Genomic DNA, 22,186 nt, shown 5'->3' with positions numbered 1-22,186 from the left:
GTAATTAAGTAAACGTACATGTTCAACATCAATTTCATTTTAATAAAAGTAAGAACCGCATGTTATCAACAATAGTTTTTTTTATACAATTGGTATTTCTTTGCGATTCTGTTGAATTCTTTGCTTGGCACAGATTGCATTTGTCAATTTGAGGTGGTTCCCCCAACTCCTTATCCAGTCAAATACATACAGGGAAAAAAACTTCAGTCATCCTTTTTCAAAGCTTGTGGCACAAATCACTTGTTTTTTGTATTGTTTACTAAATTGTTAGGTGAAAGTACAGACTAGTTAGAAAAACACCGTCTCCTGTACATGTTAAGAAATAGGTTTCCAAAAAGTTCTTTGCATAAGTACTATTGTTTTTTTTTGTTTGTTTTTTTTAATTTTTTTTTTTTTTAACATCTTCATTTTATTTTTGTATTGGCTTTGATCAAGTTAACACTGTGATTGTTTACAAATGATTTATTTCTGGTTTGTGCGGACTGTTCCGTTTTATGTTGAATGCCCAGAAAAAAGTCTTAATGTTTACCACTTTTAAACTAAGCAAATGAACTTGGTTGTTTTTCAGAATAACAGAATGTTTTAACTGTTAAACATTAATCAGAAAGGACTTTTTCATAGAATATATGTGAAGCAGAATGATTTGCAAAAATTGGAATTTTTTTAATAATAGATTCATTCAGTTTTTTCATACAAAAATTTGTGACACTAGAAGATTCCTACCTTAAGAACTTACCAATGGGAACTTGTTCAAAAAATTGTGCAATTATTGAGTCCATTTGAAGAAATCACCAAAAAAAGCAAGTCACAGAACTTCGACCATATCATATGATAATACCTAGAATTTTAGCTTGGAGGTTATTTCTTTCTAAAGCTGTCTAATCTAATTCTCATATTTCTGGCTTTAGTGGAACACTGTTGAACAATTTAAACAATTCCAACTGCAACTTCATTAGAAGTCGTTAAAAATGCTGATATGTTCAATTTCAATGGATCAATGAAAACATGATTTTCACCCTATCTAAATGATAAAAACTTGTGTGTCTACTTTCCTAGATCCAAGATTCAAATTTAAATGTCAAAAGAATGACATGGAAAACACTAAGAATTGGATTCTACATCTACTTTCTACTGATGATGATAAAGCAGAATCAGCAGGATACACTTCGTCAAGCTCTGTTGAGTCAAGATCAAAGTAAAAGTAAAACTGTATCTCTTTCAAACCTATTTGATGAATTAGCTTCAAATAAGCCAACAGTAACAAATCAAAACTTAGAGCAGGTAAAAGCTGAGTTAAACCTGGAAACTGCAAGTACAACAGAAATACAAGAACCACAATCTAAACTCAAAAGGAGTAAATCTCTTATGGTTAAGAGCACAAAAGAAATTGACCATTACATAGCTTTACAACTACTCACAAGAGATGATCTATTTCAGTGGTGAAGGGGACCTTACCACTGAGTAAACTGGTTTCCAAATATTTAAGAACCTTCACCCGTGGAAAGTGAGCAACTGTTTAGTACATGTGGTAAACGTATATGAACCTATGAGGAAGAGGCTGCGTCCTGAGAATAGAGAAACTGTTTCTACATTACAACTTAAAAGTATTCAACTTTAAATAATGAGAAGACTATGATAGCAGAGCAGCAGTTCGTGCAGAACTTCAGCTTAGAGTTATTCACTTAAAGAATTACAATTTGTACTTTGTAGTTGGTTTGTAATTTCATTTTTCTCATCTAATCATTTAAGAATTGGAAATTGTACTTTGCATTTTGTAATTTTATTTAATAAAGGCAAAAAAACATAATAGTGGCCAGACACTTGATTAAATGTTAAGTTAAATTAGTATGTAACTATGTCAAAGCTATCTGATGAGTCACTTGGCAGGGATGAAATGATTTAAATTTGATAGGAAAGAGAAAAGTAATTGGGCAATTAATCGGCAAATTTGCGAATTACCGATTAATTGGCAAAGTGGCCGATTAGGCTGATTACAGATTACCTGCCAATTAATTGGTACACCTTTTAATATATAAAAAGTAAATTATATAATTTACTTGTAGCCAAATTGAATATTGAAATGCTCATATCATTGGTTCTATGGAACGAAACTGCATAAAAATTTGCAGGCTTTTTTTTTTTTTTTTTTTTTTTTTTTTAGTAGTCTATGGTTAAAAATTTATGACAATTGGTAAAAAGAACCTATATTTTCAAACCAATAAAATATGCCCAAATTTTCCTATGTTTGTATATATAGTGTCATGGCAAGCCAGCTTTAGTTTCGCTGTTTTTTGCTTAGGGTCTTTTTGCTTGGTTGTCTCCCCTGTGGTCTTGCCAGCCCACTAATAAATATATAAATACACACACATCTTGATCACGTTGTACAATGGAGAAAGGAGTGGCTGGTTACTTTTAATGCATCTAAAACCAAGTTTCTATCATCATCAACGTTCTGATCCCCATCTGGCATCAATTAAAATGAATGGCTCTCGTCTTGGGGAGGTCTCAAGTTTTGACAGGCTTCTGGGCTTGACCTTTACTCCTGATTTTAAATGGAATACGTACATCAAATCTGTTGCCAAGGCCGCTGGAAAAATGGTTGGATCCTTCTATCGATCCAGTAGATATCTCACTGCTGATGCAATCCTCTATCTATATAAGAGCCAGATACGTCCAAGGATGGAATACTGTTGCCACATATGGGCAGGAGCTGCTAGAAAAGACTTGTCCTGCCTTGATAGGGTTCAAAATAGACTTCGTGGCCTGGTGGTAGATGTCCTTTTCTCTTCGCTGCAACCTCTATCTCACAGAAGAGATGTTGCGAGTTTGTCTCTGCTTTATCGTTATTTTCATGGAAAGTGTTCGACTGAGCTTCAATCTATGGTCCCCCCCCTCGTCAAACTTTCACAAGAAACACTAGACTAGCTGAAAACATTATCAATAATTTTCCCCACTCTTTATCTGTGCCTAAATCTAAACATAGATTCCATGATCAAAGCTTCTTTCTTAGAACTGCACGCCTGTGGAATTGTCTTCCATTTTCCTGCTTTCCAACTGTCTATAATATGGTTGTCTTCAAGTCCAACGTGAACAAGTTTCTGATGAGCCGTTCCACTTAAGTTAACAAATTTACCGAACTTCCATTACTATCGATTACTATATTGTCCTTTTGACTACTCTACACTCTTTAACCCTTATCCTTGAGTGGCCTATCGGCCTTGATAAGTGGTGACGCCTATGTAAAAAAAACAAAAAACACACACACACACACACACACACACAGAGGCTAATATGTCAAACATCTGAGTTAATCAACGTTTTTATATAAGTCCTTTTCTGACATATGTTATCTTTCATATTCAAAATATATGCTGAAATATTCCCCAGTTTTGGAATTGGATTATATTAAAAAAAAACAAAAAAACTTACACTTTTATTTTTTTTAAGCATAATCAATTCTTTTATTTGGTCCATAGCCTATTTTTATATGGTGCCTATCACTCGTGCATTCATCAGTCTCTCTCTTTCCATTTTAATAGTCAAAGATGATCCTTCATCTTTTTCTGTATTGATGAAGAGAGACAGCAAAAAGCTAAGCTATTTAAAGCTGTTTTGGAGAGAGAGAGAAAGACAGAAGGGTTAGGTATAGTGAGAACGACGAAACTGATTTTTTTTATTAGAAAACTAGCAGATCTCCAGCTGAGTTTTAGTATAATTAATTAGTGCGGAGGTGGGGGGGGGGTGAAGGAAGGACCGATGTTGCCTGGTCATAAAACACATTTAGATATATTTTAATTAATGTAGATTTCATATTTATTATTACAGAACAAATTCTTTATCGAATATTATATTGTACCTAATATATACTAATAATTTCAAAAGCTTTTAAAGAGACATGATTTGGGTGCTATCAGCTAGAATCAAAACCAAAACATATAGCTCTCCAGCCGTGTCTCTTACTGATGTAGCAATCGAGAGATAGATAAGAAAGATTTAATATTAAACGTCTGGAAGAAATTAATTGAAGAAAGCATGTGCAGAAAGAAGTAAAAATATGTTGGAAAGTTGCAATGAACATTTTGCGTTTCAACTTACTGATACATATATATATGTATATATATCTGTGCACGTTGTTTATCCATCCAAACAAGGATTTTACTTATAAAACATCCTTAATGTATGATTACTATTTCCTGTTAATTTCAGTGTCATGTGACCAGTAGTTTAAGGGTTTATACGTTAAATAATTACACACATACACATCTACTGTTTTATTTATATATAGATATTCAACTTACATTGAAACTGACATTTTCTTGATTCAGACCCGAGCTCAATGGGTGACCCAACAAGTTACATTTGTGCTAGTAATATAGATATGGGGAGAACGTGTAAGATTGTGCAGCTTAATTGCCATATATCTTCAACATTTTACTTTACTATATATATATATATATATATATATATATATATAATGTCATTTTATTTTTATTTGTGATAGTGGTAATTGAACATATTCATAAGGAAAAGCATTTACCTAAATGTTAGGTGAGAATAATTGTTCTCTTCATCAATGTGATGTCTCCATATGGAAGCATATACTTTTATAGAATTATCCATGGAGAGATCTCATCAGCATGGCTAGACTTAAGGAGATGCAAAATTGGGTCCTCAGAAACTGTTATCTAATGCTCTACTACTGAGTAGCTTAACTGCCATAACTACTTCATTTACTCACATAAAATTAATATACGAAAGTATAAATTTATGCGTAAACTTTAAGTATTTACTTCAACAGTGCTCAGTATATATTTTATAATTTATATATGGTATGACAGTAACCATGTCTGTCTGTGTTCCGTCTAAGGAATGATCTCTACCAAACTTCTCTGTTAACTTTTGGTCTGTAGACTTGAAACTTAATATGTAGAAGATTTGAACCTGTGGAATCATTTCGATTTGTTTTTTAGCTGGTAAAAATAGCTGCTAAGTGGTCAGAATTTAAAAAATGGGAACTTGACAAGCATAAATCGACTAAACGTGTCATTTCTATGCATGCAAAAATATACATTTAAATCTTTAACAATGTTATTTTTTTACGTTTTTATATGCGTATGAATTTAGTTCAGACGGTAACAAATAATGTTAGAGAGCTGTTTGCTTTAGTTCCAATTCTAGCTGACGGCACTCAAGTCATATTATTCTTTTTTAAACTTTTAAAATCACTGCTATATATTGAGTACAATATAATGATCAATAGAGAATTGACTCTATAGTAATAATAAATACACATATATATGCATAAATTCAAATATTTTAAATGTATTTTATGATCAGGCAATGCCAGTTGGCCTGCTAGTTATATATATATATAATAATTATTATTTACTATAATAATTATTAAATACCTACAGACACTAGTGTTTCATCCTTTCAGGAATCCATAGTGCAAAGTGTCATGATTAATACCGGTGTTATATATATATTTATATATATATATATGGCTGAGATAATTTTATAAATATTATAAATATTAATTCTTTAATATTTATAATTTACTTTAATTTTACAATCTTGGATCATTTTGGTAAATTCAATTGTAATTTTCATTTTATATATATATATATATATATATATATATATATATATATATACACACACTGTGTGCTGTCTGTCGGAAAATGCTCAATTATAAAGAAGAATTCAATACAAGAGTAAAATATTTATTTTAAAATATTTCAGGTCATCAGTACCGTCGGTTTCAAATCTGACATAAGAGGATCAATTTATGGTCGCAAAATAAAAGAGGAAGAGAATTCAATATTTTTGGTCCCCTTATATCAGATTTGAAACTGACAGTACCAATATTTTTTCATCTTTTGTAAATTTTAAAATATATATAATGTATGTATAGAACGTCAGTCTTTGGATTGTTTCATCGTCTTGGGAATACTTGGACCGTACTAATGAAAAACATACTGCGGTGTTGAAAATAGGGCATCCATCATACATGACTGAACTTATAAAAGTCTTAATTTTATGCAGTTAAGCCCCTCCCATTATAGAGTCGCAATTTGTTAAAATATGTGTCATTTATGCATGGTTTTAATCTGATTAAAAACATTTTCGGGTGTAGATTTCATGCTTCTTTTGGGGCTTGTATAGTTGGTTGGTTGGTTGGTTTGTTTTACGGCATATCAACTCTTTTCAGGTTATTTAATGCCGAATCTGGTGATTTTGAAGAACGATTTTTTAATATAGTATATTTGTTTTTTAAGTCGTATTCTATTTAACCCATAGTTGGGACCCTAACAGGTGCTACCACTCCGGGTCAGAGTGGACCTTGGAGCAATGGCAATTAAAGGGTGGCTCCACACTCCCTAAGGCCTGCAAGCTGGGGCCCTCACCATCGGATATAGTTTAAGGTCATATCCAGGACCGGGGCTTGTATAGAAATAGGAGAGATAAAAAATGAATCTCAGATGTACTTCCATCTCATAAGTCTTGTTTTCTTTATTTTGCCTTTTAGTCCTCACATCCCATCAGTGATGTTTCTAGCAAAAGGGGGAAAAATTGCTTTTTTTCTGGGTTGGAATAGTTTTTAACTTTGAAATATTTTTTTTTTGTTTTACCTCCTTAGATGAAGTGGCTTCATGCTTTGCCTGGAGCGATTTCTGTAAAAAAAACAAAAAACAAAGCAAAAGAATAAACTTCACCCCTTTTACGGTAATCTGCATAAGTAGAAATAGGTCATAGCTACTAAATTTCACATTTTTAGGTCTAATGGCTTAAAAGTATATGTATAGATTTATTTCCCCAAAAGTAATTTTATGGAGTTAAGATGGCCTTGATGGAGGGGAGACTAAAACTTGGTTTCAAATGATCTGAAATAACAGCAAGAGGAGACATGATTCCAAATATTTCTCATGTTATATCCCCCTCTTTGGTAAATAGGGTACGATTATGAATATCTCCAGTATCAAATAATCCTTATACATTGTGAAATTTACTTTATGTATGAACACCGAGGGGAGATATAACATGAGAAATATTTAGAATCAAGTCTCCTCTTGCTTTTATGAAAGATTATTTGAAACCATAGCAAGTTTTAATCTCCCATCCATCAAGGCCAGAGGTTTGGGGAAAATATCAGATATTTTGTAATTCATATGCAAAACTAGGAAAACAAATGACTATGACTCAAATATTTTATAGCTGTAAAAAAAGTGCCAAAAATAGGCTCTGGATGATTCCTTCAATGTACGACTTAAGGGCAAATGTCACATAGCTCACTGCACAATTCAGGTCATTACCTTTCCAACGAGCCTTCATTTGTTAAATTCTAATCAATAGTCGCTGAGATTTGGAAAAATTTGCCAAAAAAGGTGGAGTATATACATATATACATATATATATATGGCAATTATGCTACACAGAATATTCCGCATTTCATTTTTGTGAGAATTTGTCAGGCATATGCATAAAAATCTGTTGCGGTATGCATTTTGTATGTTCGAAAGACCAAGTTTACATATTTAAAAATTTCAATCCTCAGTGTGGGTGATCTAAAAATGCAATTGTGAATTACTTAGGACTTCTAGCCAGTCATGGCTGAAAGAATGAAAGTATGCTACCCCTGTGGATTAAATATAGGGTTCCATTTGGAGTTCTGTGCAGATTCCCTGAGTTCGACAAGATATATCCGAAGAAAGATGGAAGTTACATCAACGGAAATGTTGTGCAAATAACGCTCAAGATGAGAGCAGTAGTCCAAAGAACCCAAGTAATGCGAGGAAAAGTGGAATTCTACTTTTTTTTTTTCTTTTTTTTTTTTTCCAGAAAAAAAAAAACAAGGTTTCCGCTTCATTTTTCATTATTATTTCTGCTGTGGATTTTATTTTTCTTCCTTCCTCTCTTTGACTTTGCCTCTTTCTAATTTTTTTTCTGTTCCTTTCTTTGATCTTGTTTCTCTTTCTCCTCTCACTGGAAAAGTTAATTTTTGCCATACTTGAAATGATTTGTGATAAGCTGGTGGGAGTATAGGAGGAAATTTGGAAGGGGGCAAATATTGGAAAATTTGGGGAAGAGTGTGCATGACTACCAAAATTGGGGAAATCAGTACAAAAGGTGATTCCTCACCACCACCACCCACCACCACCACCACCTCCCTCTCCAAGTTAGGCAATTGATCTTGAGTTTCGATTTTTTGTCATTGGCCACTTAGATCCCTTGTAATGCCAGGTGATCCCTCACTTCTCCGCTCACCAATGTTGCCAACCCCAACATTGTTTCTGTCATCTTTTTCTCCTTCAGCTTCTTTTCTGGGCATGTTGTTGCCCCTCGTATTCACAGCTGCTTAGGGGGTGTGCACGGGTTCACAAGTATAAAAAATAAAATAAAATAACTCCAAAGAAAACCTAGAAAACAAATTGTGTGGATGTCGGTTGCACTCTGTGCAAGTGTGTGTATGTGTGTGTGTGTGTAACACCATCATTGGAAAAAGTCTGTCAAGACCTCTTTGTAGTCAGTTGATCAATTCATTTCTCCCCATCTGCTTTGAGTCACAGCTTGCGTTAGACTGTCTCCAACTCACAACTGTTCTCAACTAGACTGTCGTCAACTGTCGCAAACCCAAGACTCTACAAACCGTCCCCAACTGGTTGAACTATTGCAAAACTCATCGATACTCATAAAACTAAAATATATCGACCTTGTTTTTGTCCCAATTATCACTACACCTTGATTAACAATCCCATCTTAGCTTCCTTTTGTGTTCCTTTGTGAACAACTTTCTATTTGTCTTTCCACCAACCCTATTTCTTATAATATCCTTGTTCACTGGACAAACTTATTTCCTCCTGTCTTTTGTCATACATTTTTTTCTCTTTCTCCCAACACTTGGGTCGGGGGTGGGGATGCTAATAGTATCACAACCTGGTAATGTATATATATATATTTTACTTTGATTTTATTTTTCCTTGAAAAAACTTGAAAATCTTATTTTCTCTTCTTTTTTTTCCAGATTTTTCTAACAAGGAAATGGTTTTATGGCCAAGGAACGTTTATGTTAGCTTACATGATGGTGGAACAACCAACAATTTCCAGGAAATGGTGAAGGGCTTTCAAATTACTTGAAACCTTCACAACTCAAAAAAAAAAAAAAGAAAGAAAAATTACCCATTCTTATGAAGCACAACATGGTAGCTATTAAAAAAAAATGTAATTCTAAAATTTTCTACCTGTGTGTAAAATTAAACATGGGAACATAATATCAATTTCATGAAATTCTGAAATCTTAAGTTTCTGAATCAAACTCAAATTTAGCAAAAAAAATAAAAAAGACAATTCTTTGAATTCTAAAGCAGAAGAAATTACATTTCTGATATCGCAGTAAAAGATCTGATGTTGAAATCTAAAAAAAAAAATTCAGCATTTTTCCAGAGGAGACAAAGGGTGTGATACTGTAACGACTCGTCAATTTCCATGCAAAAATATTTGTTTGAAATTGGAAAATACAAAAATGTGATTGCATTTCTCTCGGGCATATATTGTAGGCTTTCTCCTCCTTAGTCCATGTACACACTTATGTATATATAAACGCATACACCCACACATTCTCAAAAATCTAAACATATCTTTACGACCCTCCAAGCAAGTGCATTATTTTTCGCAAGTGTATTATTAATCTGTTACTATTTCCCTTGTCTGTTTTTTTTTTTTTTTTGTGTCTACATCGTCAGCTTATCTTTACCCATTTCAATTCAGCAAGATTTTTTATGTTTTTAGTTTTTCCAAAGTATTCTTTGTGTATTTAATGTTAAAATTAAAAGAACACGTTTAAAACAATTATTAATGCCCTAAATTATATTTGAAAAACAAAAAAAAACTTGAGCAACATCGGATCACTTTAACCAATCTATTTAATTGCATCTGGCTAAGTTCATGATTACAAGTAGGTGTTGACAGATTATCTTATTGTATACGTGTATTTTTATAATATTATCTTCAAGATAGACATTAGTTAAAAAATCTTTGAATATTTTTTTTTATTTCAACGTACCTATGCTCTTTTAAAAAATTGATTATAAGACTTTTTCTCAAAAACAAAAAAAAGTCTCAGAATCTCAGGAAGTCTCTTTACACACCATTTATGTTTCTTAAAATTTTTTCATTTAAATCTTATTTTCTAAATTTATTTTATACAACGTGAAAAAGAAACTATTCTATTTCTTTTTATTGTACAGATATTATTATTACTATACACGTCTCAATTATATACTTATGTTTACAAAATATACAAAAGAAAAAAAAACATTTTATATCCTAACCTACCTACTCTCCTTAAAAACCATACTATAAAAACATAATTACTTTATGAAAAAAAAAATAAAAATGCACCAGAATCTCCAAAAATCTGTTTTCAATAACTTTATAAGTATCCTTGGATCACCAAAGAAATCCTATGCTTGTGCAGAGTATTTTCTCTGTCAACTGTTTTGACCCCAATTTTTTTTTTTAGAAAATAATTAAAAAAAAAAAAAAAAAAAAAATAGAATAAATTTTAAAAAAAAAAAAAAAGTCATCATGGAAAGTTCTGGAGGCGACTATTATGGAAAACAGTTTCCACAAACCCAACGAATCAGTCACATATGTGATAAGTTGATCCACAGCGATATGTATGGCGTGAAAGATTACCCGTCGAGACACAGTCTACCAGTGCAAGGTTTACCCCATCTCATAGACAAATCATTTCATTCAGATTTCAGTTCTCGTCCTGGGTTTCAGCTTCCAAACCTTGCTACACCCATGCATGATAAAACATTCCACACGGCGATGATGGCCTACGGTAAAGAGTTCAGCCCATCCATTCCCGGATTGCAGACGCCAAAGATTTCGCCGAATCTCATGGAGAATGGGGGCGTGTCAACAGAGAAGCAATTTCTGCATCAGCAGGGCCACTCTCTGCAGAGCCCCAAGATGGGCGGTTCCCTTGAGAAATCTTATTCGAGCAGCCATAAAAATTATGCGCCGAACCAAGGGCTCCAATCTCCACAATTACCGACCAGCATGTCTGACAAGTCTTTTGGTTTGCATAGCCCTGCAAGCAGCAGCAGTAGCAGTGGTAGTGGTGGCAGTAATAACATGATAACAGATAAGCATCACTTGTTACAGCAGAGTCATAACTTGCTGATGCAGAAGATAAACAGCCCCGTAAACAAGTCATTCCATAATAGTCTCTCGGGTAAATCGTATAGCCACTGCTCGAGTCCGAGCCAACTTATGCATTCATCACAACTTCATCTTAAACAAACGACATCCAACATGGCTGACAAATCGTACCTCAGTAACAATACCCCAAATAATAACATCAGTAATACCAATAATATTCTGAATACTCAAACTGCTAATCTATATACGCATAATACTGTGATGCAGCCTCAAAAGCTCCCAAACGCAACGATGGACAAAGTATACCATCTTCATGACAACCTTTCTATATCGGGAAAACAATATCTGCAATCTCCTACGACAATGTCGATACAGAAGATGCCTCGAATCACGGATAAGAATTTTACGAATGGCAACACAATGCAAGCGAGAGACATGTTGTCAGCAAACTCTGAACAACTGCGTTCCTCTTCTGTCGTAAACATGGTTGAGAAGCAGCGGTATTTGCCCAGCCACCGGGAGAAAACCCCAAGCCAGCTTCACTATCAGTCGTATATGTCTCAGAGCCCGACCACGCTGGGATATCACACTCAGAGTAACTACATAGAGAAACCCTCAATGCAGCAGCAGCAGCAGCAACAACCACCATCACCACTACAGTCTCCGCCCCCTCCACCCACCATGCAATCGCCTCCGCCTCCATCCATCATACAAAGTTCATCACCTCTTCAATCACCACCGCCACCGCCTCGACCTCTGCGATCCCCACTGCCGCTTCAGTCACCACCACCAGCACAGTCTCCTGCACCCCTTCAATCACCACCACCACCACTACCACCACAGACATCACAATCAATGCATTCACCAAGCCCACAACATTCTCATCATCTTCATCATCATCATCATCAGCAGCAGCAGCAACAACCTCCACCACCTCAGTACAAGAGACAAATATCACCTGAAGGCTACCAGCATCAACCTGCCATGTTACCTTCACAGCATCATCAACCAGAAGAGACATCTGTTGAAAAGCCAGTCACAACCTCACCTTGTACCTATATGGAAGCCCTGCATCATGTAAAAATGCACCCGGATTCCTCAGAAAGCCACAAGACTGAATCCAGCGACCAAGTCTCCAATAAGCCAATCTCGATGTTGCACATTACACCATTGACACACAACAATCCTGACGATCAAATAACTGACGAGGTTGCTTTTGCTGCCGAAACTTCAGTAACTTCCTCTGCTGCTACTACCTCCTCTTCTGTGACTACTTCTTCCGTTGCTCCCTCAGGCATAGCGGTGATGCCCTCGACAGGAGCAGGAGTACCTGAGAGCAGGTACCACTGTGAATTTTGCGGCAAGCAATTTGCTCAGAAGTATGTCTTACAAATGCATCGAAGGACACATACAGGTGAAAAGCCTTTTCAATGCGATTTCTGCATCCAGAGGTTTGCACGGAAAGACACGCTCAAAATTCACCGTAGAATACACACTGGAGAGACGCCGTTTCAGTGTGACCTTTGCCCCAAGCAGTTCGCACAGGCAAGCAAACTCTTGAAGCATAAAAAACGGATCCACATGATAACCAAGAAACGGCCCAACACCAACGATGGCACACTTTTGCAGACGCCAAATCCAGACGGGACTGAAACGCAGCTGCAGCCGCTTGTCGAGTTGAAAACTGAAAATGACGAGATCCTACCTCCATTATTACAGCCGCAGAAAGCAGAAAATCTGAATTCGAATACAAATCTGAATCCGAATTCGAACCCGAACCCGCCCCGCCGAAAGAACCTTGTCACATGCGATATCTGTCTCAAACAATTTGCCCACCGAGACTATCTGACCGTCCACAAGCGATCTCACACAGGCGAGCGTCCGTTTAAGTGCGACTTCTGTCCGCAGAGGTTCACTCGACGCGACATGCTTCAGGTGCACCGTCGAACACACACAGGGGAGAGACCATTCGAGTGCACGATCTGCCTCAAGCGGTTTGCGCAGCGCGACAAGCTGCACATTCACACCCGCGTCCACACAGGGGAAAAACCTTACAAGTGCCAGATCTGCACAAAGCAATTCTCGCAGCGGAACACCCTTGTCGGCCACCTACGCTCGCACTCCGGGGAGCGTCCGTACCAATGCGAGATCTGCATGCGTCGATTCGCGCAGAAAGATTACCTGCGCGTGCATACACGGTCGCACACAGGAGAAAAGCCGTACGAGTGCGACTTTTGCATTCAGAAGTTCTCACGCCGAGACACGCTCGTCATCCATCGGAGGATCCATACTGGGGAGAAGCCGTTCCGTTGCGAAATTTGCGGCAAGCAATTTGCCCAGACGGACAAGTTGCGGCGTCACAGACGGACGCATCCGGAATACAAACAGGGTCTCGTCGCCAACATGGCGTTCAATAAAAAGCTCAATCTCGTCAAAAGCGAAGTTGACATTGATATCAAACCGGAAGTCACCGAGGTGGTAACTTCATCAACTGCAGTCGAAGAGAAAAAAGATGAAGAGGACAGTAAAGCGATGTTGGTTCCCGTGAAATCTCTCGAGGAGTATACGCCTGTTAACAACTACTTGTGGCTTTTGTAATCCGCAAGGATTGTCTACGCAGTGAAGAGTTTGTAGTGCAGCAAGAGTTGCACAGTAAGTTGCTGCATTTTTCTCACCTATCATTGCTTAAGATTTGCTGGGAAAAGCAGATACAGTCTATTATTTCAGAGTTTTACTTCTAGACTAGTTGCCCTACCAAGATTTGAGAGTCCAGTCTATCCTACTATTCAGAGGAAATATATGCATACTTTTCCAAGGATATTAGAGATTGCAAACTTGCTGTACTTGGCATTTTCGAAATGGTTACCCATTTATATATTAATCAGGCTCAGTTGCTTAACTTTGGTGATCTAATGAAAACATGTTTCAACACGTAATGTTTTTTTCATGTTTAATGAACTCGAGTCCAACCAAGAGACTGCAACGGACTCTGTTCACCAAAAGAAATCACTGGATCTTCCATGAGAAATACTGATGACTAGATCAAACGCATGACAATATTTCCGAGGTGATATGTTACCACGGATACATTTGATCATAATGGAATATGGAAAAAATTAAATGGAAAGCTAAAATCTATCTAATTGTTTTGAAGTCTTCTTCCAGAACATTTTAGATGAGGATAATTTTTATTGTGTGATGATCTATGGAAGTGAAACCTGGTTAGAGTTGAGGACATATGTTGCATGGAAGGAAATGATGTCGGAATGATACAATACAATGTGTAATATGAGTCTTAAAAACTCAGGAATTCAAATTATTGCTATTACGCACTTGTAGCGCAATGCTTAAAGTCATTGATTAACAATTAGTGACGGTCTTCTGGCGATTGAAGGTTCAGTCCTCATTACATGTGGTAATAACTAAGCATAATGCAATAATCAACACTTTTACCTGGTCATGGCTGACAGAATGAGAACAATATACGCCTATGAATTAAATAAAGGGTTCTGTTTGAAATTTCATATAACCTCCCAAGTTCAAAAAGATGCACCTTTGAAGAAGGTCCAAAAGTTACATTGGCGAAAATGTGAAAATAACAACTAAAATGTGGATAGTCTTGCTCTATATTAGAAGCATCAGTGTCCTGGCATTGCTTTGGAAAATTGAGTTTTGAAGTCATTTTACAAAAATTATTAGATGTGGATTGATGACTTTATGATATGATGGTCTATGAACGTAAAACTTGATTCAGCGAGGTTTGAGGAAAAACGAGGCATGAATATATATATATATATATATATATATATATATATATAATGAAAAAAATATAATCTTTATATAAAAAAAAAACTATCAAGTAACCAAAAGCTTTACACGAAAAAGTGGCGTTATTAGTATAAGAAATAAAAGATGAGAATTCAAAGTTAAATAAAACCTTATTAAATCCTTCTTTTTTTTTTTTTTTTTTTTTTTAACAACAAAAAAACGAAACTTATATTACTTTTATTGTGATCAATGCTATCCAAGCTGGAAGGTGAAATTGAATTTGGATTTTCAAATTCGTCGAACAAAAACAACCAAAATTCTTGCCTAATGCAAGGGGAAATAACTCTTTATTTTATTTTTTTATTTTAATGAAAAAACAGTAACGCATCAGTGGTCTCCCCCTATGATCACTTCTTGAATTGAACAAACATTGATCATTATTGATTTTGAGCAGATTTTTTAGATATATGCAAAATTGCAAGGGAGGAAGATATATTCTGCATTCCAGAGGAAACAAAAGCTGGATTTTCCTGTGATCACAACTAGTTTGATTTTTGAGAAAAAAAAACTTTTGAGTGTACTTCTAGAAAACGGGCAATGTTTACCCGGTAGAGGGGGCACTTTTCAGTCACCCACGGAAACGAAGCAAAGTTTTCCAGCCACTTATCGATATTTGAATCATGTAAATAACCATTGATCTTAAGATTTGGTAGATTTGGAGCACAAATTATTGAAGATATTGAAACGAGATATTGGCAGAAAACAAAAAACAACACTTTTGATTCGCTGAGTGATAAACAAGAATTACTTTAAAAGTTTTGCCGAGTTAGCTTTTGTGTCGTCCATGTTTTTTTCTAAACTATTAACCCAATTTTGAGAAAAGCAAAACAATAACATAGGGGGACCAATAATAATAATAATAATAATAAACTGATCTGAGTATTTTATTTCTACTATTACCAATATACAATTGGAAATTGATATTTTTCTGCAAGAATGATTATCATTTGAATCTCATGGAAGGTAATTCTAAACATTTTAATATTTGAACGAAGTAAAATAAATAAAAAACGAAGCATTTCCTGTTTAATGAACTTTAGCGTCAATATGAAGTTGATTTTTCCCCCTCCTAATGTGGAGAGTTCTCATCTAATATAGGGGAGACAACTCTTGAACAATTGCATTGTTAAGACATGTTCGTGTAAGAAAATAGATGCTTTCATTTAGTTGAATTATGAAACTGATTAAAAGCAGAAATCACATTTAATTGTCTTATTTGTAACTTTGAAAGTGCTTTTGAATTTAGAAATGTAATGGTACTAAGCATTGGCCATTTTTAAAAGTAATTTTGAACCCTTTATAACCGAAGATAAAAAATAATTTCAAGTTTGAATGAAAATAAATTATGATTCATTCTTGTATGAAAAAACATGGAAACATTTTCTTGCCTGTCCATGTCGTATGAAAAAATCCAAACTTCAATCAGTTCAAAGTTGACTTTATTTTAATAAGAATACTATTCAAAGGGAGACAACTTCTCCATATTTGTAAAAAATTCAAAAAAAAAGAAAAAAATGCCGTTTTCAGTTAATTTTAAAATCAGAAGCTGGACATGGCCTTGCAATTTCACGGATAGAAAAAAGGCAACAATAACATTCATCAAATTTTAGAGATACAATTGTTCGCTCATTGCATTGTCCAGGAATGGTGGGAGGTGGATATTGTATTCTAGCGAATTTAATAAAGGGTTTAGTTTGAAATTCCAAGAACATCACCAACTACAAGAAAACGGCACCTGAAGAGAACACAACACCCTCTTACTGCAGAAGACAATGACTGCCTACACAATGAAGAGTTTATGGTAAAACAAGGGTTGATCAATCTTTTCTGCTGAGATGAGCAGAAAACTATTGCTGTTATTTCAGTGTTTTCTTTCTTCAGAATTAGTCCCCCTACCAAAATTTATGTCTAGTCTATCCTTCCATTTAAACAGCTGAGGCGGGGCGGGTATTTATATTTATCCAAGAATATTAAAGATTGGCAACTTTCCAAAATGGTCACTCTGACCAGGCTCAATGTAGCTTAATTTTGGTAATCTAATGGCTACCAGTATTTCCAATATATAAGAAATGTGGTGCGTTTTTTTTTTTTTTTTTTTTTTTTTTTTTTTATATGTTCAAACTCCAGTTCAATGTTGTTATGGCCAGCATTAGTTTTCGCCTCTTAGAGGCTGAAACTGATGCTGGCCATAACAACAAATAAAAACAAAACTCCCCTGCTTTAGAGGAAACAACTTTTGACTAGTTTTCAATATTAAAATAAAGATGATGTCAAGATTGATCATTGCTGTTATCGAAATCTCGTTCATGGCAGTGGTGGAAACTGAATTTTTTTTTTTTTTTTTTTTTTTTTTTTTTCTGTAAAAAAAAAAATCCTGGCATTATTGAAAGGGGGACAACTCTTTGTTGATTATATTTATGTAATGGGAAAGTTGGATTTTCATTTTGCTGCAAATAAATATTAAAAATCTATTGTTAAGGGAACTTAATCAAATGAATTGTATTTTTTATTTTGATTTAGTAAATCCTATAACAAAAGAAATATATATTTTACGTAGACTCTTTTTCCTCATTTTAACTAGATTACAGTGGTCAGAGGGGGTGGGGTGGGGCTCATCATCACTGATATATACATTTTTCTCATCCTTGCAAGACCTTCATATTTAAAGGGAACGAACTTTTTTTTTGATAAAATATTATAAATCAACCCCCAAAAGGATTTCTTTTATTTAAGAGATTTATTTTGAATTCTTGTATTCTTTTTATATGGTTACCAAAATGCTCTTTGAAGTGAGATGGAAAAATAGCAAAAACAAAAAACAGATTTGTTTCGTATAATATCCTCTTTTAATTTAAAAACCAAATGAAAAAAATTCTTTTGTTCAAATCAAATATTCGAAAACCAAATTAAGTAATTCATCTTCAGATATTTTTTTTTTTTTTTTTTGGCGGCATATCGACAATTTGTGGAATCAATTTAATACCAAATTTGGTCAGTTCTTAATATCCTGAAATATTTATAGATTTGTTTGTAGGCATATGATTTCTAAACAAATAGCCTGTAAATGCTAGATTTATTTGATTTATAAATGGAACCCTGATAGGCATTACCATGCTGGATTAGAATGAACCTCGCAATAATAGCAACTAAGAAGCGACTCCTCCTTCTGTTGCAACTTTGAACCTTATCAAATGTAAAGCATCAGCTTGGAGTAAACAGTTTGACTGGTTGATCACGGATGAGTGCTCATCTCGACTAATATCTTTACCAAGTCATGAGTTGAGTCTACCCTACTATTTTATCTGTGGTAAACAGAAAAGAAAGGTTGATTCCTATTTTTCCTACATATAAGCCCACAAATCAACAGAGAAATCTTTGTTTATTATTATTATTATTATTATTTAGTTAGTTTTAACAGATCAAAGGGCTAACACTTGAGTTGAATTTTTATCTGAATTCTCTTTTAAGAATAGACGCTGTTCCCTTTCTGGCTGCTATCTGTATTTTGTTACAGCTTGGTCTTCCACGGATTGCTTCCAAATATTTCATAAGATTTTCTTTCATTAGGTGAGTTGCTCCTATCACAATCAGATTAATGTTTATTTCTATCAGAGACCATGTCATCTTTAGATCATTCTTAAGGTTCTGATATTTTATCTTTTCCCATTCAATTCTATTAAAGCCAAAGTCATTTGAAATGTTGACATCAATAATGAATGCAGTTCTTTCGGACTTGTTCCATATTACAATGTCTGGCTGTATGGATTCTTGTGGTCTTTGCTTGGTTTTGCCAGAGTCCAGGATCAGAATTTGCCTGGTCTGGTAGATTCACCAGCGTAGTGTTGCTACTTGTAGTAGTATCACTGGGAAAAGTTGCACTGTTATTTTCCACATATGGCCCAGTGCATAGCCATGACGAGGGGACCTTTTTATCCTGGGCGTCGTCCTGCCAGTGTTTACTTTTTATAATTTTCTTGTTCATATAGGTTTTTTGGGAACATTTGGTTGGAGTTTACTTCCTGAGAGAAGCATCCTCATGTTTATATATCAACCCATGTCCCTTTGTAGGGACATTCTGAGATACACTAATAAGCTCCTTTACAGAGAGACCGAAGATACAGGAGCTCTGTATCTAGTAGGCTTTCCCATTCTCTCTTGCTATGAGTATTAAGATATGTATAATAAAATATGTTGAATGGCAGTACAAATGCGATCACATTTGAATCGTAGATGACATTTTACCTAATATGATTGCATTTGTGTAACCATTTATAATTTTTTATAATGATAAAGCTCTACTAATGTATTGAGCACTATTAATAACGGAAAACTTTAAAAATTATGTAAATAAATTGAGTATAGCTAACCTAAAAAACTGTTGACTTAATCCTTGGTCATATGATGATGATGATTATCATCATCATATTGTATGAATCTAAAGATTGTTGGCATTGGTTTCCCTGATATGTTTTTAATCGGAGTTCTTTCTAGAAAGTCATTGGGTACTTAAAGAAGGGACCACAGAAAGGTTACCAGCATCTTAACAGAAGTTGATTTTGATGGAACTACCTGGATATGAACTTGAACACTCAAGTTGTCAGTCCGTATGATTAACCACTTGACCACTGTCACCTCCAGAGTAAAAGTGATTAAGAGCCAGGTCATATTGAAATTAAAAGTATTGTCAATATGAGATGTCTGATAATTATGATGTCTGATGAGACTTGGAACTGTAGTTATGTTTCCAATGGTCCATATTAACTTTATTACTGGGGGGGGGTCATAAAATATGCTTAAATATATTTTAATTTGTCCAGATTTCATATATATTATTATAGAGTTATGATTTCAAAAGTAAAAAAAAAAAAAAGTATTCAGGCGCCATCAGCTAGAATTTAAACCGAAAGCAAAACTGTAGCATTCAAAGCTGATGACGTTACCACTGTACCAACGTGACATGCATTTGAACTGATTAAAAATAAATTCAGATGAATGTAAGAAATGTATAACGATTTTCTTTTTCAATTTTGACCCATTTTAGACCCCTTAAAAATTATTTTAACTGGCTAAATGCCCATAAAAGTATAGTCCATAAGAAATCCAATCATTTGAGGCCCCTAGCACTGCGACTTTTAATTTTGGAAGGGATAGTTTGAAAGTATGGGGACAGACAGACATACAACCTTTTATATATTAGATTGCTTGGATTGATGGTGAAGTAGGTTTGATGATTTAGAATCCAAATTTGCATCCATCACTGATAACTGAACATCTACAAAATGTATTTTATGAGATATGGGAATCTAATATGTTTGTGTATAAAACTGACAGTTCGAAGTTATGTAATACTATGTATTATGTAGTTTATTGTCAGTTTCACAGCAGTGAAAAGTTTACACATTTTTCAAGAATAATCAAAATATAGTTTCAAACAAACTCAAATAGTAAACAAAACTCTACCATCATCAGCTTACCTGGCTTTTGGGCCGAGATCGCAGTGTAGTATCTGTTCTTCAGATGCTACACTTCAATTTCTTGTTCTCTGTCAGTGAAGGAGAAGTACTTCACAACTGAGACAATTTTTAATTTTTGTTCCTTTTCTCCACGTTAAAAAACGACCCTGGTGTCTAACTCTGTCCCATGGGGAGGGATTATAAATAGGAACTCTACCATTATCAGAGCATTGTTATCAAATGGAGACAGTACACCATCAAAATAATATTCCATACAAAAGCTTTTTCAAGTGTCCACAAAAACAACAACAACAAAAAAATCACAGAAGTCTTCAAAACATTACACAAAAAAGTTATAATGGCGATTTGGGAATTGATCTACTTTAAACAAGATTTGAATCCTTCAGATATTCAGAAAAAAATATCCAAGTATGTTTTGATTTTTTTTTTTTTTTTTTTCCTAGAAACACCTGTTAACTTTTATCTGCTTCGAAACTGACAGTAAATCAGTGTGACATAACTTTGATCTGTCATTATATTTATAGCAAATCTATTACAAATTTTGAAATAACTATTTAAAAGTTTGAACATTGAACTTCACTTTTGCTCTGGAATTTGATTCCCATAAGAATTGATCAGATCTGTAAAATAACTTTTTTCATTCTTTGTTTTTTGTTTTGTTTTTCATCATGCAAATTGAAACACATAAAAAAATTGAGAGATCCGAAAATGTGCAAGTTAAAGCCATGAATCAGCAAAATCCTTGATGCCATATATCATTCTAAATTTTTGTATCGCTGTATTATCGGCTTCTTCAGCGTAAAATGCACAAACATATGCATGCAACATATACGCAGCATCTGCGTATGCATTCAAACTCACAAAACTGTTTCATAGTAAATTTTGTATTCCATCTCCCAAATTGTAAAAAGAAAAAAAAAATGAAATCTTCCATACTCCTAGCATGTTTATCGATTAGAGTACATTGTATTTGACTGTCAAGTAGTTTATTGACAGATATGTTTATCGTATTTCAAAAACAAAATATGTATTAAACCAATAAAATTTCGAAAAATGTATGACAAAACTTCTGAGTTAACCAATCAAATTTCACATTGCAAAAGAATCTAAAAATGCAAATGGCTGCCACAAATACACATGCACACTAATACACGCAAATACATACACACTTGTAAGGCATACACTCCTTCGATCTGGTCTCAGTTACTCAGGGTTCACAAGGCTTGGAATATAGCCTCTTACTGGGGCCAGATAACCGCTGCAAGCCTCCAGACTTAAAAAATAATTTTAAAAGATTATAAAAAAGAAATTAAAAAAAATGCTGGAGACGATCGAATCTGTAATTTATATTAAAAAAAAAAAAAAAAAAAAAATTCAATACAAGCAAAAACTGATCCAGGGAATATTTAGAAGTTTTAACAGCTAAAATATAGATTTAATAGCTGTATCATATAAACTCTTATCAATATGAATGAAAAAAAAAAAAAATGAAAATTTAAAAGAAAATGTTTCTTTTCATTGTATATGATGAAGCAACAATAAAAGCATGCAATTATCTTTTGTGTAATTTGTATTTTATCTTTTTTGTTTTTGTGTGTGTCAGTTTTCAAGTCGCATTCAGGACAACTAGTTTGCAAACAATTTTTTTTAAAGCTGGGGAGGGCAGTGGTTAGATCCCTCAATACTATTTCACCGTTTTATATATTTTTTTAAGT

General features: G+C 34.3%; 1 protein-coding gene across 10 annotated transcripts in view; it reads left to right on the top strand.

The window, feature by feature from the left end:
- Positions 1-21,844, top strand: part of LOC145242068 (uncharacterized) — a 107,004-nt gene extending 85,160 nt beyond the window's left edge. For all 10 annotated transcript variants that reach the window (XM_080104970.1, XM_080104967.1, XM_080104973.1 and 7 more), the window contains exon 3: positions 9,023-21,844. In XM_080104970.1, coding sequence (XP_079961096.1) covers positions 10,585-13,767 — 3,183 coding nt within the window. In that variant the 5' untranslated portion in view covers positions 9,023-10,584 and the 3' untranslated portion in view covers positions 13,768-21,844. The remainder of the gene's footprint in view (positions 1-9,022) is intronic.
- Positions 21,845-22,186: the final 342 nt, after the last annotated feature.

The sequence above is a fragment of the Euprymna scolopes genome, chromosome 21 (genome assembly GCF_053919585.1).
Source record: "Euprymna scolopes isolate OS-2025 chromosome 21, ASM5391958v1, whole genome shotgun sequence".
Classification (NCBI taxonomy): Eukaryota; Metazoa; Mollusca; class Cephalopoda; order Sepiida; family Sepiolidae; genus Euprymna; species Euprymna scolopes.
The sequence above is the reverse complement of the archived record's forward strand: the minus strand, read 5'-3'. Positions and strand labels throughout refer to the sequence as shown.